The 25011-nt window shown below is 44.9% G+C and overlaps 1 protein-coding gene across 1 annotated transcript; it reads right to left on the bottom strand.

The window, feature by feature from the left end:
- LOC109724208 lies at nt 14846-22099 on the bottom strand. The gene is made up of 4 exons (XM_020252949.1): nt 21840-22099; nt 21220-21695; nt 20729-21036; nt 14846-15013 (listed from the first exon to the last, which is right to left on the bottom strand). The coding sequence occupies exons 1-4, from the start codon at nt 22097-22099 to the stop codon at nt 14846-14848; spliced, it is 1212 nt and encodes a 403-aa protein (XP_020108538.1).

Genomic DNA, 25011 nt, shown 5'->3' with positions numbered 1-25011 from the left:
TCGCAATTTGCAAAGGTCCAGTGTGTTACATCCGTGCTCGAGGGCGGTCACTCCCCCTCGGGCGATGCGCTCCGGAGTTTTGCATCACGGGTTGGAGTAAACCCGAGGACGGTCTTAGCGGGAGGAAGCTGAGGGCCCGCGATGGACTTAATGTGGGCAAGTTAATATGGCGAAACCCCCGGGTTAGCCGTGAGATTAAAGAACAAAGAACAAAGAGTAAAAGAATAAAGAACTTGCAAACTTGCATGATTTACGTTGAGCATATTTCCTGCTTTATTGTTCAGGCATATTAGCATCATGATTATAGTTCGGTTGCTATTCTGCTTATCCTTTCTATTATGCCTGAGTTAGTCCTAGTGGGAAAGTCGGTGATGTTGGGGCCGAACCCACTGGGAACTTTGTTGTAGTTCTCACCCCACTATTCCACAGAGCCGGGACCGAGCGAGCCGGCGAGCGATCGCGGTAAAGGTATCGCACCTTAGTCAGAGGCCACCCGAGTCGGGTTATCTACATTTTGTGGTAGCATTCCCTTTTATCATCCTTTGTATTTGATGATTTAAGATGTTAATGTATAAAGGAAGGAAAGAAAAGAATGTAATGTTTATTTTGAGCAAATGTGATGTAAAAAGAAATGATGAAAAGTATGTAAAGACTTTATGAATGTGCAAGTTGGATGAAATGGATACATGTATGTGATCAAAAGTGAATCATAATACTTGTGTAGATGTTTAGTTCCTTTCTCTCACTCATGGCTGTTGCTTACCCTCGTGTAAGCCGTTTGTGTATGTTTCCGCTAGTGCACTTCTTGTTTGAAATTGTACATGTGATGAGCCTTGGGTGGACAAGGGAAACTCTGTCCGTTCGGCGTCTGTTCGACGTGCTCGGGCCGCCCCAAATTGGTATCGGTCCCGGGGTGTGACACGGGGACCGGTTGCGTCACGCATCGCCGCAACCACCAACCGATGGGACCGGTCTCTCCCTACCGGGGACCGGTCCTCGAGAGCAAACCCGCGCAGAGCCATGTTCGGGAACCGGTCCCTCCCGCCAGGGACCGGTCCCCGAGAGCAAATCTGCCAAGTGCAGGTTTTCTACATCATTTGTTCTCGCGGACTCCATTCCAATGCACCTTTGGCCATTTTGATGCCTTCGGCTTTCCGACGCACACCAAGTCGACAATCAGTCGATTCTAACTAAAGTTCAACTCTCATATTTCGAGAATTCACTTCCTTACAGTTAAGATATATTCCGTTTATTTAGTAAAAACCGAGCCTGACTGTCAAATTTGAGCACAAACGGATATTCAGAAGGGCCGGCGAAAAGTATCTGTACCTGAGCTGCTAAACTGAAGTTGTGTTAATATTAGTGAAAGGGGTTTTGTGCAATTGTTGCAGCACCCATATGTGTGCGGGTCCTGGTAGCATGCGCACACATTCTCTCCCTCTCCCTCACACTAGCAACCAAAGAAGGATCCCTCTCTCTCTCTCTTGAAGGTGGAATCAAGAGAAGGATTTGGTGGAGATTGAAACTTGAAGGAGGTTCTTCTACTTCTCCTTCTTCTTCCTTGGATCATTGGAGAAAGCTTGTTGAGGTAAGCTTTGAGCTCTAATGGTAGATTTCTAGGGTTTAGATTTTTAAGCTCTAGAATGATTTTAGAGGCATCCTAGGGTGCTAAGTTGATGGTTAATGCTTGAATCATGAAGTTATATGATGGATTCTTGCATTGGTACAATGTTAGGGCTCCAATGGGATTTTTGTAAAATGTTTGGGTTTGATCTAAATTAACCCTATGTAAACCTAATTTAAGGTATTTCTGACGTGTTGGCGAAGTCGGTTCAGCGATTCGTCGAGCCTACACGAAGATATTGAAGAAACGGACGTTTTGGCTTCGTTTCCGCCTGGAGGGCCGAGGCGACGTCCAAAAATGATATGGTACAAATGCATGTTGTGAGTACAAATGCATGTTGTGAGTACAAACATTTTGGCTTCGTTTCCGCCTTGGTGATTGAGATGATATTCATGTGAATGGTAGCATGTTGTGAGTACAAATGCATTATGAGATGGTTGAGAACCTATGTACCCTATGTATGCATGATTGGTGATAACAAAACCTAGTCGAGGTAAAGAACAATGTGACACTATGACATGTAGATCGAGTGGCATTAGTAAATGCAAAGATGAACACTAGAGTTAGTGTGTGTGGCATGAGCAATGAACTTGAATGCTAGAGCATTGGAACACTAGAGTTAATGTGGGGCATTTAAAGAACAAGAGTGGCATAAAGAACAATAAATGCTAGAGTTAGCATCAAATGTGGCATAAAGAACACTAGAGTTAGTGTAATGGCATGATCGAAAACAAAGAATGCAAGTACATGTGAGAGATGACATTGTGACATACAACCTTATAGTTAAGGGTCATGAATGCATTGTTTCCTTATAGTTAAGGAATGGATTGAAGTTATATCCTTATAGTTAAGGATTGGATCATACTCGCCTTACGTCTTGGCTCGAGGGCGGTAGCTCCCCCTCGGGTGATGAGCTCCGGAGTAGTCATCACTGGGTGTAGTAGTCTCCCCAGAGGACGGTCCCTGTCGGGTTGTAGTAGTCTCGCTCGACAATTGGGATTACGAGTTGGTGAGTTGCTTGAGGGCGAAACCTACGGGTTAGCCATGAGATTGAACTTCGAGATCGAGAACTTGCATTCATCATGAGTAATTCAATTTGTTAAGTCTTGTGTGTTTGCAAGTTTCGTGAAGTGAGTCGGAGTCTTGAAGAATTGGTGCGTATCGTCGAAGATCGAAGAATTCAAGATTTCGAAGAAGTTGGAAAATAACTCACGATATGAATCATGATGTCCAGGTAAAGTATAAATTCATGTTATGGTGATTCATACTTAGTTGTAGACATTAGAATCATAATATCAATGTCTAACGGATTAGAAAGTGCATCGGAACTTTGCAAAACCCGAAACGGCGGAAATTTGCTAAGTGTACCGGTACAACATCAGAAGTGTACCGGTACAAAATGTGTACCGGTACGGCCATCGAGGATGTAACCGGTTTCACTGTTTCGTCAAGTTTTTCATTCCGTCATCGTGTAACCGGTGACAGCTTAAAGTGTACTGGTACACAATGTAAAATCGTGAAAACTTTCTAATCCGACTCCAATTGATTCTAAAGTCTATAAATAAGCTATTGGGGTTCTCTAACACATTAAGCATCACGAGAATACATATTTGAGAAACCCTAGAGGCTTGGATTTCATCTAAAACCTATTTTCTACATATTAGCCTCTTTTAGGTCAAATCGAGATATTGAAATCTTATATCTATATGTTGATTTGATCTCCGCTTCGCTTAGAGTTTCCTTCCCTGGTTTTCATCGATACTCTAAGCGAGGGATCACCATACACATGATGTGTTTCATGATGGCGTCGTGGATTCGGCGTGATTGACGGCGGTTCGTGGATTCGGATCGTGGGCTCGTGGATTCGAGTGGCGTTCGTGGATTCGGACGTGTGCGAGGCGTTCGTGGATTCGAACGTGAGGGCGTGGACAACCCGGAGGATTGCGCGAGATTCATAGGAGGTTAAGAGAGGTTGAGTCCGTGGAGTCGGTAATCACCTTGTAATCTTTTCTCTTAGTGAATTATTTTTTCGCGTGTTGGTCCCGTGGGTTTTTCTCCAAGTTGGAGTTTTCCCATGTAAATCTCGGTGTGATTTTTATTTTCCGTATTTATTTTTATCGCATTGAGATTTGTGGTTTGTGGCTATTACACCAATTCACCCCCCTCTAGGTGTTGGATACAATCTAGATAGATCCTTGGGCTCCTCAAAACTTTCAATTGGTATCAGAGCGGGATCTAGATAAATTGTTATCTAATGGCCGAAGGTGGTAACATTAATCGACCTCCGCTCTTCGACGGCACGAATTATGCCTATTGGAAAGTTCGCATGAGAGCTTTTCTAATTGCTATCGATGAGCGGGTTTGGCAATCAATTGAATTTGGGTGGAAACATCCGATAGAAAAGGTCGATAATGTTGAAAAGCCAAAACCACGGAACAAATGGACGAAAGAAGAAAACGAGACATCTTCGTTTAACGGCAAGGGCATAAACGCTTTATTTAATGCATTGTCTCAAACGGAGTTTACTCGTGTTTCGGCTTGCGAAACGGCAAAGGAAATTTGGGATACTCTACAAGTTACGCATGAAGGAACGAGCTTAGTAAAGGTCCAAAAATTGCAAATGCTAACGAGCAAGTTTGATTCTATTTCTATGGATGAAAACGAGACCTTTACCGAGTACTACACACGTCTACAAGACGTAGTCAATACATGCGCTAACTTGGGAGAGAAAATCCCGGATGCTAAAGTTGTTAGAAAGATTCTTCGAACTCTTCCGGAATGCTTTCGGGTAAAGGTTGCCGCGATCGAAACCGTTAAGCATCCGGACGAGATGAAAGTCGAAGAATTAGTAGGCGCTTTACAAACGTATGAGATGACTTTTCCTACTAATCAATCCTCTTCCAAGTCTTTTTCTAAAAGCACAGGGGTTGCACTCAAATCAACAAAGAAAGAAGAAGACGACTCGGATTCCGACGGAGATGTTTCGCTTGCCGATTTCGAACATCAATTAGCGCTCCTCACAAAGAAGTTTCGTCGGAATTTCCGGAACAAGAATAAATTGGACAAGGCTTCATCGTCTAAGCGACAATCTTTTTCTAAATCATCTACATCTTCTAAATCTAAGGATAGGAAACTTGCAAAGCATTCAAAAGAAAAAAATGAATTTGAAGGAGAAATCCAATGCTACAAATGTAAAGGTTACGACCACATTGCGACGGATTGTCCTTCAAAGAAGACCTATAGACAAAAGGCTATGCAAGCAAAGACGTGGGATGATACAACTTCAAGTGAAACAAGTTCAAGTGACGAAGAAAAGAATGATCATATTACTTTAATTGCTAATAATTCTTTGTCTTCGTCCAATGTTATTTGTTTGTTCTCTATTGCTACGAATTCCGATATTTCTCTTTCTTCGCATGACTCTTCGAGCGACAATGGTGAAAGTGAGGAGGAATCAAACGACGACGACATAGCGGAAGCGTACAATCAACTTCTTTTTGAGTCGAAAAAGATGGCCAAACTTAATAAGAAGTTGAGGCGTCGTTTGTTGGATCTTGAGGAGGAAAACAACAACTTAAAGACTTTGAATAAGACTCTTGAGGAGGAAAGGGATTCAAACTTGAAAAATAATTCGGACCTCCAAGAAAAGCTAGATGAAGCGAAATCAACCATCAAATCTTCTAAAGATAAGATTGGATTTTTGGAGCAACAATTCAAGGAAACATGTGTATCCAATCAAGCTTTGACTAATCAAGTTCATCAACTTCAATCCGACATTCAACAATTTTCTTTGGGATCTAAGAAATTGGATCATATGCTCGGGTTGGGTCAAACGAATAAGTTGGGACTCGGATATGAAAGAACATACGTTGAGAAGGATTCAAAATCAACATCTAGAGTCTCAACAACTTTAAATGACAAGGTGTGTCATAAATGTGGCATCAATGGACACATCAAAGGGAATTGCCTAAACAAAGAAAAGATGAATCAATTGGCAATGTCGACACATCGAGGGACCCGGATTTCTATTGCACAACATCAAGTCCGACCGAACTCTGAAGCAAATCGGATTTGTAGCGCACAACGTCAACGCCAAGTTCATGCAAATCGGGTGTCTAAGCTTCAACGACAAGTTCAACCGAAGTCTCAAGCGACGAAACGACCAACGGTTGATCAAAAATCTAAACAAACGGCACCAAACGTCGACAAGCCGAGAAAACCAAAGATCCGACAAGTTTGGATCCGGAAAGGTGATATCTTTCCTTGCTTCCCGTCTTAGTTGTTTTTTATTTCTTGTGTAGTGCTTTGATAGGTGCTTATTGCATATTTTTATTCATTGCATTACATGTTTAGACGATTTTTGGTGCTTGAATTTTTATTGGTTTAAAAAAAAAAAATCATTTTGTGGAAAGGTATTTGGGAATTTCAAAATTTTTCTTTGAGAGAGGAGATGATTGAAAATCTTTATTTTGGGGAGATTAGAATTTTTCTTTAACCGGAATTCATCTTGAATTAAATTCATATTAATTATCGGTTTTACTCCACTCTTTACTATTTTGACGATAATTTAATATATGATTTCTTATTACATATATTCATCAAAATTTTGAAATCAAATTTGATCTCTTGATGATTAGTTCATCTTGGTTGTGTGTGTTGAATATGATGGATGGATATTCTCAAATTGACTAAAATTCGTCAAAATTATCTTCAATTGTGAGATTGTCTAATTTAGGGGGAGTTTGAAATTGTTTAAAAATAAAAAAAAGAAAAAAAAAACTCCTATGTTTAAAAGATGTGGAAAGAGTTATATCCTAAAAGAAGTGTGAAAACTACCACCACATGTAGAAAAGAGCTACCACCCCGGTCGTCCGGCAAGTGTATGAAGCTACCACATGGAGATTAATTGAAAAGCCGGAAAGGTTGAAAAAATTAAATATATTAGAATTTTCGGAGTTATAAGGTGGTACGTTAAAAAGATGCTCAAAGAGCCACTCCCGGTGCCATAGTAGTTAAATCTCTATTTTGAACGTGTTGCGACTAATTGGTGTCAATTTTATTGAATTTCTAAAAATCATTTTTCATCAACTTACATCTTGATAGTTTTGAATCATTAGACTATCTTTGATAACAAAATTGTGATGTTTCGATGGATTTTGAAATCTTATAATGTTCTATCTTCATTATAATAATTTTTTGAGTAAAGTCCTTAATTTGTATGAAATTAATTTAAGTTTAAAGGGTTTTTAAATTCATATTTTCGAAATCTGGGAATGTGTACCGGTACAAAATCCCGTGTACCGGTACAAATCACTGTAGCCGCGGAAATATAACCGGTTACAGGGCTTTTATTCTCATTAAAATCAAAACCAAATTTCGGTCTCTCTCTCTCTAAAATCGCCAGGGGACTCCCTCTTCTAGATCTACTTGGTTTTCCCAAAGATTTGTGAGTATTTAGCTTGGATTTAAATTGTTTCATCGCGTTCTTGCTTATTTTTCAACAATATTCCGAGTTGAAGCTAGATCTCTGTTTTTGATCGTTTTTGATGCAATTTTTTAACTGTAGATCAGTGTTTATGGACATTATCTTGCTTCTAGATCATTTCAATCATGTTATAATGCGTTATTTTTCGCTGATCTATGATCCTTATATCATAATACATGGATTTTCGGAATTTTTGTTGGAATATCATTTTTTGATGAAATTTTTTGCATGAATGAGTTGAAAATAGCATCAGTATGCATTCTAAGATTATTAGATATTTTTTCGCTATTTTTACAGATTTTTTCAAAATTTTCTTCATGAATGGCTCATTTTCATGTAGGAAAATGGCGTTTTCGCTCGTGATCCTACTTTTGGTGCTTATGGCCGCCGGTCGTGGCCGTGGTGGTGGTCGAGGACGACGTGGTCAATCAAAGAGAACTCGTACTGCCGACGAGTCATCTGGATAAGATCCTGATTATCAAGCAAGCTCGCCTGAAGCTACTGAAGAAGCTGTTACTCGAGCTGCTAAAGGTAAAGGCCTAGCAGGAGAATCCTCGCGAGGAGGTGATTCTCGTGCACGTGAAAGGCGCTCCAAACGTGCTGTAGAGGCTTCTTCAGAACGACAGCGGATTTATTCGAGCCGATCAGTTCTAGCTGAGCGCTATGTCAACTTTACTGAGCTGGTCAAGGAGGTACCTGATTTTGGTCGATTGCTGCAGAGGGTCCCTATTGAGCCTGTTGGACGGGTTCCAGCTCGTGCCCCATTCTGTGTGGAACTCATTCGGGAGTTCTATATGAACGGGATGGTACTTGGAGAGGATGAGGAGACTGGGACTTATGTATTTGAGATATATGTGCGTAAGCAGAAGATTCAAGTCACTCCTTATACTATTGGAGAGCTCTTAGGTATGCATGTGGATACTACAGGCCTTCATTATACGACAGGGCTTTATCAGTCTTCAACCCACTGGGAGACTGTTATTCGCGCTATATGCAAGGAGGGTGTAAGGACCAATCATTCTTATGTGGAGTCTAAGGATTTACTACCTGAGTATCATCTACTTTCTTTGGTGATGAGCTATAATGTCCAACCGACAATTGGAACGAAAAGAATTCGTTGGGATCGTCTGGTGCTTCTGTATCTTCTGGGACATCCTGAGGAAGCAGACGGGTTAAACATCAATATTCCTTTTCTTATGTGGCAACGAATGGTTCATGTCATACAGTCTCAGGTTCGCCGTGATCTTCTTCCGTTTCCGTTGTTGATCACGAGGATTCTTCAAGAACATGGAGTTGACATGTCATGTGAGAAGTATGACTTTGGACTTGGACCTATTGATGCTGTAACTTGGGCAAAGTCAAGGAGCACATTGAAGACTTTTCAGCAAACCAAAGGATCATCCAGAGGAGCTACTAGTTCAGCTCCTCCACCTCGAGCAGCACGTGAGGGATCTTCTAGTTCAGGGGGAGTGATTACTGTAGAATCACTTCATCATGAGGTGCGCTCTATGAAGAAGAAATTGGCTGATCTTGCGAGGAAGGTGGAGATGGGAATGAAGAGAATGATGGAGAAAATGGGCTGTAGGCATGATGATATTTTTCCTACTCAGCCTACTTACTCCACGTATACAAGATCGACTTCACGACATCCTCTCATTCCACCGTCTGGTGATGCTCCTGAGGCTGGGGGATCTGGAGCTGGCGCAGGAGATGATGATGATGATGATGATGACGAGGACACGGAGTGATGTCTTCCTCGAGCTTCGTCTTGTTACTTCACTATGTTTACTTTTTAGGACAATGTTTAGTTCAGCTTTGCTTGCTTATCTTTCTTTTGCATGTTTTAGGCCTGTAACTATGAATTGCCTACTATTATACTTTCTAGTATGTTTTCTCTTTTTATATGCTTTGTCTTTGGCAATTTTTGACAAAAAGGGGGAGAGCAATGATGATGAACAGGTAGGTATTTGTCACGCCCCGGGACCGGCGGAGGCCCTCCCGGTAGCGTGCCCAGACCCGCCATATGTCTTCACATATAAGGCGTCTACAAGAAAATAGGAAGTAAAAGCAAGAGATGGAACAAATAAGAGAAGTGAAATAACTAGCAACTAGTGATATCAGAGCAAGTAAAGTTTTATCATCTACACCAAAGTAAAGAAATAAAGCTAGTCAAACAAAGATAACCATAAGTAGTACCATAACTGTCTCTAGTACAAAAATGGTGGTCTCTATACATATACGGGTACAACTCTCAACCTCTCACAAAAAGAAAAACACGAGAGGTAGACCACCTATCGAACGATCCCTCGGTAAGCGCGCTAGCCCGAGGCGATACCCTTTCCGCGCTCCCTGGCCTCACCCTGAGCGGAAGGCTCTGAAAAACATCGAGAAAAAGAGGGCGTGAGAACTATAATTTATAGTTCCCAGTGGGCAATTACTGACCTCAGCTCTATGCACCACTAGGCCCCAAAAGAAAAGGGTAAGTACAATAATAATAGCAATAATGACTGCGATATAAAGGCATAATTAAAATGCTAAATTACTAAACTCAAGTATAAACGATGTCATGGTGATGTACATCTACGATATCAAAATAGTAAGTCATTAACCTTTATGAATACATTATGCATAAGTTCTGTCATGGCAACCAAGTATGCTTTAATGCAAAAGGAGACTATCAAGTATACTACATGTCTCAACACTATGCTAAAAGCATATAAATGTAATTCAACTACTAAACCTATCTAGTAGTGATTAACCATTCTCAACACCGTGTCGATTTCCATTTCCAATTAAGGACCTACCAAAGGTAGTCCAGCTTGTGCCGCCTAAGTGCCTGTGGTAGCCCAACATCCCTACTCTTGGAATGTGTCTGTCCCACTCGACCCCGTAGGCTTCTCAATACCGCACGAGCGAACATAAGTCGCATAGGCTAACTCCGGAGTGCCGGCTTGTAGGGAGCGACCCTCACAAGCATGTGCGAATGAGCACAAATGGCAAGCAAGCAAAGTCCAAGTCTCAAGTATCCAATCCTCATGTCTCTAACATGGTATAGTCACTAGCATCCCGAAGATCTAGTTCAAGTCACAATGTGAAGTTTCAACATTTGCTACGCCTAGTGCCCCTTAATGACACTTAGGCAATTTGGTGTCCAACATGTATCCCAAGTCCCTCGATGGCCCTATCCACTAGGTTCACACATGTCCCGAGCTCAATGCCGCTTGATGACATTAGCTCTCTAATTCACATAGCTTCTAAATGACAATCTTGTCAATTTTCATGTCACAAGTAACTTAGGTTTAAATGCATGAATCCGAACTCATTTATACTATAGAAGCATGATACCACGTCTCATGTAGAATGCTAAATGCAACTATGGCCCAATAAGCTACTCTCTACTACATAGAGGTCCAAAATTTCATCATATATAACATAGGCCTTTTAAGCATTCTAAAATTCACAATAAATACATATAACAAGAATATGCATGCTTTTTCATTTAACAACACTTAATTAAGCACAAATGAGAATTTCTCATTGTGTGGCTAGGTCAAACCCACCGAACCGTCGCGTAGGGTCTCGATTCGCCGAACGAAGTTGTCCACGAGCCTCAAGATACCCTAAAAGTGGTCAGTGAAGAGATACGGGAGCATCACGACCAACCGTAAGATCAAACATTAACCTAGGAGCAAAAAGGGCCAAAATTTACCTCAAGAGTAGAAATCTCTCCCAAAGCTCCAAAAGAGAGCTAGAACCCTTCCAATCCAAGCCCTAGGAAGGTTCTAAACCAATCAATTTGGGTCCAAAAGCCCTAGATCAAAAATGCCCAAAATAAGCCCTAAATCTCATTTCTAGGGTTTCATCTCCCAAAAATCACAAAAACAAGAATCTAGAGGAGGGAAACATGATACTAACCCTTTGGAAGCTTCAATCCAAGCCCAAAATGCCCTAGGGTTGAAGTTTGGTCCACCACTAAGCTCTACAAGCAAGCTCCAAGCCTTGCAAAGGTGGGAAAGAGAGAAAGGGGTTGAGCTCCAAGCTCCCTCAAGCTAGCTCCTCTTCTTCTTCTCCTCCTTCTTCTTCTTCTTCTCTCTCTAGAAAATGTAGGGAGAGGGTGAGAATGAGAGAATGAGAGAGGGAAGAGGGGGAAATGGCTAATAAGCCCATCTAATGTAACAAAATCCAGTGAGGCCCCTCAAAAATCCAATATTGCATCAGCCCGAACTGGGCAGTTTTCGCCCAGAGGGACCGGTCTCTCCCCAGCAGGGACCGGTCTCTCGCTGCGAACCCGAAAAACAAGCGTTCGGGAACCGGTCTCTCCCTGCGCGGGACCGGTCTCTCACTGCGAAGACGCGTTCGGGAACCGGTCTCGCCTGCCAGGGACCGGTTGCCTCAGGCTGCCTCAACACTGCTCACTGGGGGGACCGGTCTCTCCCTCCAGGGACCGGTCCCCGAGAGTAAAAACTCTCAGGACTAGTCCGAAGTTCCAGATTTCGAACTTTTCGGGTCGGGAAACATTTTACAGCCCTCCACCAAGTGCGGAAAAGCTCGAAACACATCCAAACACTCGAACCTCGCAATTCGCAAAGGTCCAGTGTGTTACAGTATTAATCTAAAGCAAAGGGAGATAAGGAGTGATGTTTCAAGGAGAAGAAGGAATGAAGAACAAAGGGGGAGAAGAAGCGTAAATTGCAAGAATATCCAGGTTTCAACAAAACAATTCTCTATAGAAAGTTTTGGATAAATTGTTTTGCTGGAAATCAACACTTCAAGACTCCTAGTTGTGTCTAAGTCATAGAGTCTGTTTTAGGAGTTTTTGATGTACTTTTGCATTTCATATTGTATTTGGATCACATGCGAGGGGTTCATTGTTTTGGTGATGACAATTGAACTTCGTTTTTTTCTTTTTAATTGTAATTTTTGAGTTTGTGTGAGTTTTGTCACGAAATTGCCAAAGGGGGAGATTGTTAAGTCTTATGTGTTGGCAAGTTTCGTGAAGTGAGTCGGAGTCTTGAAGAATTGGTGCATATCGTCGAAGATCGAAGAATTCAAGATTTCGAAGAAGTTGGAAAATAACTCACGATATGAATCATGATGTCCAGGTAAAGTATAAATTCATGTTATGGTGACTCATACTTAGTTGTAAACATTAGAATCATAATATCAATGTCTAACGGATTAGAAAGTGCATCGGAACTTTGCAAAACCCGAAACGGCGAAAATTTACAAAGTGTACCGGTACAGCATCAGAAGTGTACCGATACAAAATGTGTACCGATACGGCCATCGAGGATGTAACCGGTTTCACTGTTTCGTCAGGTTTTTCGTTCCGTCATCGTGTAACCGGTGACAGCTTAAAGTGTACCGGTACACAATGTAAAATCGTGAAAACTTTCTAATCCGACTCCAATTGATTCTAAAGTCTATAAATAAGCTATTGGGGTTCTCTAACACATTAAGCATCACGAGAATACATGTTTGAGAAACCCTAGAGGCTTGGATTTCATCTAAAACCTATTTTCTAATACTAGCCTCTTTACGGCAAATCAGATATTGAAATCTCATATCTATAGTGTCGATTTGATCTCCGCTTCGCCTTAGAGTTTCCTTCCCTGTTTTCATCGATACCTCTAAGCGAGGGATCACGCATACTAATGATGTACTTTCATGACTGGCGTCGTGATCGGCGGTGATTGACGCGTTCGTGTGATTCGGAATCGTGGGCTCTGGTGGATTCGAGATGGCGTTTCGTTGGATTCGGACATTGCGAGGCGTTCGTGGATATCGAAGTGAGGGCGTGACAACGCGGAGGATCGCGAGATTCATAGCGAGTTAAAAGGTTGGTCCGTGGATCCGGTAATACCATTGTGATCTTTCTTCTTAGTGAATTAATTTTTCGCGTGTCTGTCCGCATGGGTTTTCTCCAAGTTGGAGTTTTCCCACGTAAATTTCGGTGTGATTTCTTAGATGTTCGCATTTGATTTTATCGCATTGAGATTTGTGGTTTGTGGTATTACACCTATTCACACTGCTCTAGGTGTTGGATTCAATCTCAGACTTGATCCTTAGGGCGCTCCTCAAAACTTCACAATTGAGCAAATCATTGAATTATTTTGTCAGTCATATTACTGCATTTTATAGCTAGTTACTTCTATCTGCTGTATTTTTCTATTATGCCTCAGTTAGACCTAGTGCACAAAGTCGGACTGGAGATTGCGCGCCGAACCCACTGGTGAATCTCGTTGTAGTTCTCACCTCACTAAATTTCGCACACACAGCGGGACACGAGCGGCCGGCGACCACCGCGATTAAAGGGTATCTGCGCCGTATGACAGTGACCGCCAAGTTGGGTTCCATATTTGTAGATGATTACCCATATCCATCTTTTTGTAATTTGATGTTAGAATGTAAAGAAATGAAATGTAAAGCTTTCCATTTTTGATGAAAAGTGTGGTGATGTAAAGAAGAAAGAAATGATAAAAGCAACCTGGATATGTAAAATGAATGTAGATGTGATAGGTATTGAATGCTGTAAATGGTTAAAAGATTAATCTTTCTAAGCTTGTAAAGTTGTATAGTTTAGTATTCCCTTTCACTTCGGCTATTGTTACCTCAGTATAAAGCCGATTGTGTATGTTTCCGCTTGTGAGCATTCTTTTGTTGAATTGTAATATGTGTTAGTGGCCCGACATGGGGGAGGCTCTGTCCGTTCGCGTTGTTCGAGTGTCCCAGGACTCGGCCAAAGGGATCGTGTCCGGGGTGTGAGCAACAAGTAGAACAAACACCCTTTAAAACTGTCAATTGCAGTCTTCGCAAAGTGTACGGTAACACTCCCCGAATGCGCAACCCGCAGGCTCCGTTGGCCATTACCACATGTGTACCGGTAATCCATCAACTATACCGGTACCGAATTCCTGCCAAAAGCAACCCGAGAGCAGCTAAGGTCCTCCACTTGGTGACCTTAGCCGTATGTTTAAATACGATCAATTCTCGGGTATTATCGAGCCATAGGTCGGAGCCACTGTCACGAACCCAGAATACTAGGTAAAAACTTGAGAACACAGATCAAACACCTCGAACCTCGCAATTTACGAAGTCTCCAGTGTGTTAACTTGATTAGTGGGTTAAATCCAACCTAAAAGTGTTTTGCATAAACTCACCTTAACCCAAAGCACTACCAAGGTCACTTTGTAGGAGAGACTTCTTGATCATCTAATCTCAAAATCCACCTTCTAACTCCTCCTCCATCTCTCTTGAGCTTGTAGAGAGCTGTCTAGAGAAAGAGAGGGAGAAGAAATGGACGAGAGAGGAAGGCGTTTCGTTTGTTACTGCTGAGACAAAAAGGGGGAGGTTGGACGTGTTTTTATAGGTGGTTGCAACAATAGCAACCAAGCCCCCCAAAAACCACTAATCTGCCAGCAGACTAATTTTTGCTGCCGACGCCAAATGTACGGTACACTTTTGTTTTCACCGAGGTAAAACACGATCTCCCATAGAAGGCAAACCGAGAGTTGCTGTTTCGGTGTTTTACAATATGTACCGGTACATGGTGTCTCCGTCATCGGTTAACAGCGGCAATTATTCAGCATTTCTCCGCTTTGTCCCGTTTTAGCTGTTTATCACGCTCTGTTTGGGGTAAGATTCATCCACAATGCGCACGAGACCCCCAAAACATGTTACGCAGAATGTTTCGCAGGTGGCTCAACCATTCTTATTCATCACGCTTATGCCCGGATTTAATCCATCTGGACGCCCCGCCCCGAAATCACTACAATTTGGCCCACAGTCCCCCGGGCGCGCACCGGCACGCGACCGCTTACCGACACGACCAGCCTCTCTGCCCGTCCAAGGACTAAAACACCCAGATCCATGTACAAGTTAAACGGTGCGCCTAGGCGAATAGGCTGAAATAACATAAAAATCATCAACACGATGCCACAAGTGCACTACATCTAAAGAGACAAGAACACAAGGTAGTACAAGGTGTGGTTAGAGAGATAGATCTAAATTTTAAACACCGTAGACAATTTAGCGATCATTCGGAATTAATTTTCATTTATCTTCCCCAAATAATGTAAATACCAGATTTTCCTCACATCAAGTAGCTTTTACATACTATCAAAACATCATCATAGATACACGAGGGTACTCATGCAATAAAAGGAAAAGCTACTAGGCTAAAACTAACTTAGGGCGCTATTGCCTGGCCGCGGTTCCTCCGCTTGACTGGCCTCTGTGCGTACCTGTACCCAAACACACGGGGTGAGAACTATATAAATATTAGTTCCCAGTGGAGTGTTTCGGCCGCCGACGCCGGCGGTTTTTCCTAGGTCTAAGCTGGCACAGATAGAGACATATATAGATAGATAGAGAAATGCAAGGTGCAATACATCTATCATGCCATCAATAGATAATAATGAGCAAACATGTACTAATCATGCTAAGGTCATGTCACTGAGTTATAAAGGTGCCCATAGTAAGTAAAATACACATACACTATGTCTCTACTCAAGCGTAATAATGGCAAGTCTACTATGCACTTTTCTATGTTAACTTACCCAAATCTACTTGGTTAACGTAGGTTAAACCCTCGACTCTGACTCTCAATCTCATAGGTGGGAGAAACTGCACTCGCACACCGAGCACCCATCTGCGGAGACAACTACGTCTGGCCCTAGTGAAGTACTCGGCGGCAGACTGGTGCTCGGTGAGCGTTACCACCGACAAGCAAAAAACAGATAGTGAGTATGATCCAATCCTCAAAAGAGGTACTGTCTCTTAGGTCAATGTGCGGCCTGCTGGCCGCACAAATAATACAATGCATCTAGATGCCGGGATCTCACTATCCTAAAGTTCACGCTCAAGGTGGTACACACTAGACTTCGATGGCCACTCGATTCGGAATTGTAGTAAGTTTTCTATAGTTGACATGCCACTCGTTTCAATTTAGTGTTTCTAATACACTAGTTCAATCACTATACTAGGCATATATTGTCCAAGTTCGGCTCGTTTATGCCGCTATAGATTCTATGTAACAAAACCCAATCCTCATGCTATCCTAGTCCCGTGTCATAGCATTCACCGCTCCTACCGAGAAAGGCTGCAAGGAAAGGGAAATGTAAATTACTATTCCTATAGGACAATATTGATCAATATAATTAACTTAGACTAAAACAGAAATCCGGATGTTTCGGGAATGACACCCTACCTTCATGATTATACGCGCAGGCCTAAAAAATGCTCTATCGGCGCTTTCTTTGACGACGAAAGCCGCTCGATTTTCTTGGTGCAAATGATTCACCAATCGGCTTATTTTGCCAGATAGCTCTTGACCACTCGGCGAATTCGAAATTCCGACTTCGCCCCCTGCCGCGCTTCGTATACTAGCAATGGTTTACAAGGCCTCAATGAGATCAATCTCATACTTTACCAAAAATCCTATTTTGTGCCCTAGGGTGAGCATCAACTAACCCAGGCTCAAACCGTAGAGTTTAGCGCTCTGAATCCCTAAATTTCATGGTACTAGAGATCCATTACGATCCCATCCCAAAGAGCTAACACCAAAAACCCAAATTTCATAGCTAGGGTAGAAGACCTACCTCTTGTTGTAGCTTCAAAGTAGGAAGCAGAGGATGAAGGAGAGGGTCCAAAAGGCTTCCCTTTGTTGATCTCCTTCTTTTCTCCTTCCTTTTCTTCCTTCTTTTCCTTCCTTTTCTTCTTGCTTCTTCTTCTTCTTTTTTCTTTCTAGAGCGAGAGAGAGCAACAGAGAGTGTGAGAGGGAGAGAGAGGAGAGTTGAACTGAGAGACGGGAGGAGAGTGACTCTCCATGTGATAACCCCTCTAACTAAGGCCATTTTGCACTAAAAGCCCACTCAACCTTTTATTCCGTGACACTGCCTCACTGGGCTGGCTGGCGCAGGGGGGACCGGTCTCCCGACTTGGAACCGGTCCCCGAGAGTTTCTTCAGCTCGGAGTCCGCTGTCGCTGGCTACCGGGGGTCTCTCCCAGAGAGACCGGTCCTGGGAGACCGCAGTCCTTGCCGTGGAGACCAGGTCCCCGAGAGCAAATATTTTCAGACGTAGAGCAAATTGCGGCTTTCGTCGCGTCGGATCACGTTCGGGACCGGTCCTCCTGCAGGGACCGGTTGGCCTCACGCAACCGCCGCAACATCCGACGATAGGACCGAATCCCTCCCTGCCAGGAACGGTCCCGAGAGCAGTTTTGTTGTCCGTGCAGATTTTGCACACAATTTGCTTCAGTGGACTCGTTTCCAATGCATTTGGGATTTTTAATATCTTTGGCTTCTCCAAAAAGCTCACAACACGACCTTGTCGGTTTGCATGAGTTAATCCTGTTATTGGCGAGAAGTGTCACTTTGCCTCACATCTCCCCTCCTACAAAATGATAGTTCTGTGCTCGAAACGAAACATTTTCCCCACACTAAGCTTAATCAACTCATACCTTATTGTCATTTCGGTAACAAGAGGTATGAGTTATAGTGGCCTTTCACTCTTTTCCTCCGAGTTTCCCACGTGGTCTCACGATCGTAACGGTGATTGGTCACGACGAACCTTCACATAGGGAATCTCACGACTTCTCATTTCCGCCACTTCTCCGAGCAATGATCATCGCGGGAACTCCTATTAACTTAGATTTCCTGTAGTCCGGCCGGTATCCGTAATGCACATCACAGGGCTCCGGAATGTCAGTGGACATGATTTGCAAAGGTTAGAACGTGGAATAGCATCATGTCACTCTCGCGAGCTTCAGGCCGGTAACTGAAGATCTTTATTTGTTTTGTGTATGCTACCGCCCCACACGTTCCACACTTCGAAAGGGCCGATATATCGGGGGGCCTTTAGCTTTCCCCGCAACTCGAAGGTTTCACACCTCTCATAGGGTGAAAACTGTCAAGAAAAACGCGCGGGCGCTATACGCGAATTACAAATCTCTACGTGTTTGTCAGCAATAGCTCTTTATGCCATCACCTGTGCCGTGTAAGTAGCTCTCCGAGCAAGACGCGGACCTTCTCTTCCGCGCTCTCGCAATACGTCTGGCCCAATGCGCGATGCTCACCCACATCACGTCCATGAATATTAGTCGAGGATCGAGGCACTTCCGTCCATATAGGACCATCGACGGTTGCCATCCCAATTTGCTAGCTTTGGTAACTTGTTGTTGTAGGGCGATACTCGGCCATCCATCAAATGGTCTGCCAATACCTTGTAGTCAATGACACACGCCCGCAAATATCCTCAGAATTTGTATAGTCCTTTCGACTGTTCCATCTGTCTGAGGATGAACGCGGTGTGAATCGAGTCCGTGTGCCTAAGCGCTTTCTGCAGGCGTTCTTTTTTCCCCAAAAGTGCGATACAGGTAAACGCGGGGTCTCGATCTGACACGAATTCGCTTCTGGAACCCCGTGCAACCTCACAACTTCATTAGATACACCTTGCGACTAACCTGTCGCCGACCAGGTGGTGTAATCGGGTAGGAAGTGCGGCCGACTTAGTCATACGATCACAAGTTCACCAGATCGCTCAGTGGCCACCCGTCGAACGGGGGAATCGACCCACGAAGGTCCATCAGCGATATTCTCCCATTTCAAAACGGGAATAGGTAGACTTTGGAGCTTTCCCGCATGAGAAATCCGGCGCTCAGCTTCGACTTGCTGGATACACTGAAGCGACTGCGCTACATAGCGAACAACACAGCCTTCATACCCGGCCACCAGACCTGCATTTCAGGATCGCGGGTACATCTTCCGGTCCTGCCGGGTGAAATGCTATAGAGTCCGCATTTGCGTTCTTTGATAGGTGATAATCCACACTATCCGGACCTCCATCAGTGTTTTCGGTACGCACCAATCGGTTTCGAAATCGAAGCGCCACCCTCGGGCAGTCTGACACTGAAATCACCGGTGGTCACCACTGCTCCTGTCTCGCACCGCACCTCTTTTGCCTGACGCTATTCGGGCCGTCCGCAGGCTCTGCAATCATGATCTGCTCCAAACAAAGCCGGTTGCGGACAAACGAGAGCCGTAAGCATAGAATCGGACTTTCTGCGGAGCTATCCACTTCGGAGATCCACCAATCGTTCCATCTCTATGCTCCCGCAGAGCTCCTGATGCTAGTAACTCCAACATCAGCAAGATTCTCACCTGACTGCTGTAAGTGCGTCGGCCACATGTTTGCTCTATATCCCGGCGCACTGGCAGCATACTATGATGATTCGTCACTGATCCGGTGACAACCACAAAAAACAGTCTCTTTAGCAATCTCAACACCGTTCTCTCCTGCCCGCATGTGCAGCTCCTTCTCTTGTTTGCTGAATGAAACAGCTGCTCTTCCAGTACTTTACTTGGTCGCGTGTAGTATCTCGCAACCGCCAGCATCGGCGCTTACACGGTCAGTTGGCCGTCACCAGCAACTTTGCAAGAGGCAAACACTATAGGCGGCAACTTAAGTGCTCTCCAAGCAGGCTCCTTGCTTTTTAACACTCCCCACCGTGAAAGGGTGTTCTCTCTCATAGTTCTTTAGCTGACGCGGACGCATTAAGCATCACCTTCCCGCCCTGCATCTAGGCAACACACCCTAAGACGATTGTGATCGGTCGTATAACCACAAAGTATTCATCTTGCACGCGTAGCAGCACCGGGAGTCGAAAGTTAATCTATCCTTCAACTCTTGAACTGGTCGCACCCTCAGTCATTTCAAAATGAACTTTGGTGCCTTTCGAGTCAGCGAGTAAGTGCGACCAACGATCTTCGAGAATCCCTCCACAAACCGTCATAATAACCCGCTAAACAACGAAGCTCTCTTTTCGAACCTTCTGGGCGGTTGTCAAGGGCCGAGGCCAAATCCTTGATAGCCTCACCTTTTTGGGCTGCGACAGCATACTCCGACCTCGGAGATACGATGCCCAAGAAATGCAACCTCTCGGAGCCAAAAGTCGCATTTCTTAAACTTAGCATATAGCTTCTCCTCCCGAAGGACTTGAAGCACGATTCTCAAATGCTCGGCATGTTCCTCGTCGCTACGAGAATAGACTAAGATGTCGTCTATGAAGACCACGACAAATCGGTCCAAGTACTCCTTGAAGACACGGTTCATTAGGTCCATGAACGCTGCCGGGGCATTAGTAAGCCCAAACGGCATGACCGTGAATTCATAGTGTCCATACCGCGTGCGAAACGCGGTCTTTTGCACATCTTCCGGCTTAATCTTGAGTTGATGATAACCGGATTGTAGATCAATCTTTGAATAAACCCGAGACCCTTGCAACTGATCAAACAGATCGTCAATCCTCGGCAACGGGTACTTATTCTTGATCGTAACTTTATTCAACTCGCGATAGTCTACGCAGAGTCAAAAGGATCCGTCCTTCTTTCGCACAAATAGGACCGGGGCTCCCCACGGCGATACACTTGGCCGTATAAACCCTTTATCAAGGAGATCCAATAATTGATCCCGCAATTCCTTCAATTCCTCCGGCGCCATCCGATACAGAGCCTTCGAGATAGGCGCGGTTCCTGGAACCAAGTCTATCACGAACTCGATCTTCCGGTCTGGTGGCATCCCCGGTAACTCCGCGGGAAACACATCAGGAAACTCTCGGACCACAGATAGTTCCTCGAGTGCCGGAGTCGTCCTCTCGGCCTCTACAACGGTCGCCAAGTAGGCCGTACAACCGCTGTTAATCAACTTCCTCGCCCTCGTCGCCGACACCATAGCAGCGAAGCGCGAGCTTCTACAGTCCCGGTAGGTGAACTCCTCTTGGCCCGGTTCGCGAAACGTAATCACTTTACTTCTGCAGTGAATAGTTGCATAGTACTTCGAGAGCCAATCCATCCCTAGAATGACGTCGAAGTCTTTTAACTTCTTGAACACCAACATACGGATAGGCATTATCCAATCGCCCAACCGCACTGGACAAGACGAACACTCCATACGGACTATAAAATCACGTCCGGGGCCCGATACCCTCCAAGTGCTTTTACTCTCTTGTAGTTCTATGTCATGCATGCGTGCAAATGACCTACTAATGAATGAATGTGTAGCACCTGTATCAAACATAGCCCTGGAGCGAACTCCGTTAATTAAAACCATACCTGCGAGAACATGGCGATCCTCCGCCTCAGCAGGTTCCTCGGCTTGAGTTTGGGCGGCGAACACCCGCCGGCTCGGAGCCGATCTCGTCGCCTCAGGTTGGCGTGGCACCATCGCACGTCCAGCCGATGACACAGCAGGTGGGACTCCTCCATAGTGCGCCGGAGTCGTCGGAGCCGACGCGACCGAAGGGGCAGGCGAAGCCCTCATTGGACAGTGGCGGCTGATATGGCCCGCCTGTCCACACGTGAAGCACTTCCCTTCCCGTTGATCACACGTCCTAGGCTCGTGGTTCCCACCACAGATTGTGCACCACTGCGGTCCGCGGCCCTTGGATTGCGTTCGCGGGTACTTCGGGGGCTTCCTTGACTTGGCTTGAGCTCCCGAACTACTTTGGCCCCGCTTCTTACCACCGTCATTCTCGAACGCTTCTCGCTCCTTCCGGATGTGAGCGTTTTCTTGCTCCGCCCACAACGCTCTGTCGAGCACCTCCGCGAAGGTAGTGAGCTTCAAAATGTGCACCGCCCGGTAGATATCAGCCCGGAGCCCTCGCTCGAACCAATCGGCTCGATCTTTGTCATCCCGCACTACGTCAGGGACGCAGTCAATGATATGAGAGAACTCCCGCTCATATTCCGCCACCGTGCGGCTACCTTGCTTCAGCTTTCGAAACTGCTCTTGAAGCTTCTTCTTCTCACTATCGGGGAAATAGTTGACATAGAACAACCCCCGAAACTCCTCCCACGTCAACGGCGGAAGGTCGGAAGCTCGGTTCCTCTTGATTCGCTTCCACCAAACCTTCGCCGTTCGTTCCAAACAGTGAGTGGCGAGGTAGACCTTGTCCCTCTCCAAGGTGTAGAGGTCCTCGAACAAGGTCTCCATTGAGTCCACCCACGACTCAACCATCCATGGCTCGACCTTCTCCCCCTCGAAGGTCGGTGGATTAAACCTTCGGAACTTCTCGAGAGCCGCAAGTGCGCGCTCCCTCTCCGCCTCCAATGACGTCGCATCGGGTGTCGTAGAACCCGACGCCGCCGGAGGAACGCTCGCCGGCGGAGGACGTGCCGCCACCGGAACTGCCGCAATGCCCTCACCCTCAGCCGCCGTAGGCGCACGAGCTGGAGGCGGGGGCGGATCACGACCCTCAGTCGCAGCTGCAGTTGCCGCCGCAAAATGCCGCTCCATAAGCCCTTGGAGCTGCTCGAATCGACTTTCTTGGCGCTGCACAATGCCGGTTAGTGCCGACACCTGCGCACGCAACTCTTGTACCTCACTAGATCCGGCTTCCTCGGGCACATCAGGAGATGGTGCCGGAACGGACCTACGTACGTAGCGTCTTGGGGACATTATCTCCTGCAACGCAACAATTGGGTTAGCCATTAACCCACTTAACTCCATCGCATACACTATATTACGCGACTCAGCTCCGCTATAAGCGGAAGTACATAAGTGTATTAGTTCGAACTCTTAGCGTCGTGTTGTCGGCCGCCAACAAAAACTCCTCGAGCTCGGAACTAACACCGCTCGGATCTATCTCTAGCCACACTAGAGATCTATACTCGATCCGACCTAATCGGATTCTTCCTCAACCGACATAGGTTCACGTTTCTCTCACGTACCTACACAATCCTAGGGTTCACCGTCCTAAGGTCTCTTAGGTCCATCCTAGACTCTCTCTTTACTTGCTCTTAATCTCTCTGATACCAACACTGTCACGCCCCGCCCTGAATCCACTACCAATTTGGCACAGTTCGGGCGCGCCGGACGGACCGCCGAACGGACAGCACCTCTCCTGCCCGCCCAAGGCTAAACACCCAGATCATGTACAAGTAAGCGCCCAGGGAATGCTTAAATAACATACATGATCAACACGATGCACAAGTGCAATACATCTAAGAGCAAGAACCACAAGTAGATACAAGTGTATAAAGAGAGATAGTCTAACTATTACAACCATTCAACATTTACATCATTTGAATATTTTACATTTCCATCTTCCAAAATGTAAATACAGGTTTTCCTCAAAATACAAGTAGCTCTTTAATAACTATCCAAAACATCATCTAGTACACGAGGGTACTCTAATGCATAAAGAAAAAGCTACTAGCTAAACTCACTTAGGGCGCTATGCCCTTGCCGCGGTCCTCGCTTGACTGGCCTCTGTGCGTACCTGTACCCCAAAACCACACGGGGTGAGAACTATATAAATATAGTTCCCAGTGGGTTCGGCCGCCGACGCCGCCGGTTTTCCCACTAGGTCTAAGCTGGCACAGATAGAGAGATATATAGATAGATAGAAAATGAACTGCAACTACTCTATCATGCCATCAATGATAATAATGCATGCAACAATTACTATCATGCTAATGTCATGTCATGAGTATATAAAGGTGCATAGTAATGTAAACTACCACATACACTATGTCTACTCAAGGTAATAATGCAAGTCTACTATGCATTTCATGTTTATTACCCAATCTACTTGGTTAACCCGTAGGTTAAACCCTCGACTCACTCTCAATCTCATAGGTGAGGAGAAACTGCACTCGCACACCGAGACCGTCTGCGGGACAACTACGTCTGCCCCTAGTGAAGTACTCCGGAGACTCGTGCCTCGGTGGAGCGACCACCGACAAGCAAAAACAGACTAGTGAGTATGATCCAATCCTCACAAGAGGATACCCTGTCTACTAGGGTCAATGTGCCTCTGCTGCACAATATACAATGCATCCTAGATGCCGGGATCTCAACTATCCCTAAGTTCACGTCAAGTTTACTACACTAGACTCGATGCCACTCGTTCGGTCATTGTAGTAAGTTTTCTACTAGTTGACATGCCACTCGTTTCAATTTAGTGTTTCTACTACACTAGTTCAATGCCACTCTACTAGGCTATCATATGTCTAAGTTCGGCTCTTTATGCCGCTATAGGATTCTATGTCACAAGACCCAATCCTCATGCTATCCTAGTCCACGTGTCAAGCTCACCCCGCTACACTACCGAGAAAGCATGCAAGGAAATGGAAATGTACAATTACTATTCCTATAGCACAATATGATCAATATAATTAACTTAGACATAAAAAGAAACCCGGATGTTTCGGGATGACACCCCCCACCTTCTGTGTATACGGAGGCTCTAAAAATGCGCTTCGGCGTTCTTTACGACGAAGCCTCGATTTTCTTGGTCCAAATGATTCCCAATCGGCTTATTTTGCCGATAGCTCTTGACCCACTCGGCGAATCGAAATTCCGACTTCGCCCCCGCGCTTCGTTACCTAGCAATTGGGTTTACAAGGCCTCAAATGAGATCAATCTCATACTTTACCAAAAACCCTATTTTGGTGCCCTAGGGTTAGCATCAAGCTAAACCCATCTCAAAACCGTAGATTTTAGCTCTAATCCCTCTATTCATGGTACTAGAGATCCATTTGATCCCATCCAAAGAGCTAAAACCTAAAAACCCCAAATTTCATAGCTAGGGTTAGAAGCCTACCTCTTGTTGTAGCTTCAAAGAGAGAAGAGAGGATGAAGGAGAGGTCCAAAAGCTTCCCTTTGTTGATCTCCTTCTTCTTCTCCTTCCTTTTCTTCCTTCTTTTCCTTCTCTTTTCCTCTTCTTCTTCTTCTTCTCTTTTCTTTCTAGAGAGAGAGAGAGCAAGAGAGTGTGAGAGGGAGAGAGAGAGAGTGAACTGAGAGAGGGAGAGAGTGATCTCCCATGTATACCCCTCTAACTAAGGCCATTTTGCATAAAAGCCCCTCACCTTTCATCTCTGTACACTGCCCTCACTGGGCTG

The sequence above is a fragment of the Ananas comosus genome, linkage group 18 (assembly GCF_001540865.1).
Source record: "Ananas comosus cultivar F153 linkage group 18, ASM154086v1, whole genome shotgun sequence".
NCBI lineage: Eukaryota > Viridiplantae > Streptophyta > Magnoliopsida > Poales > Bromeliaceae > Ananas > Ananas comosus.
The sequence above is the reverse complement of the archived record's forward strand: the minus strand, read 5'-3'. Positions and strand labels throughout refer to the sequence as shown.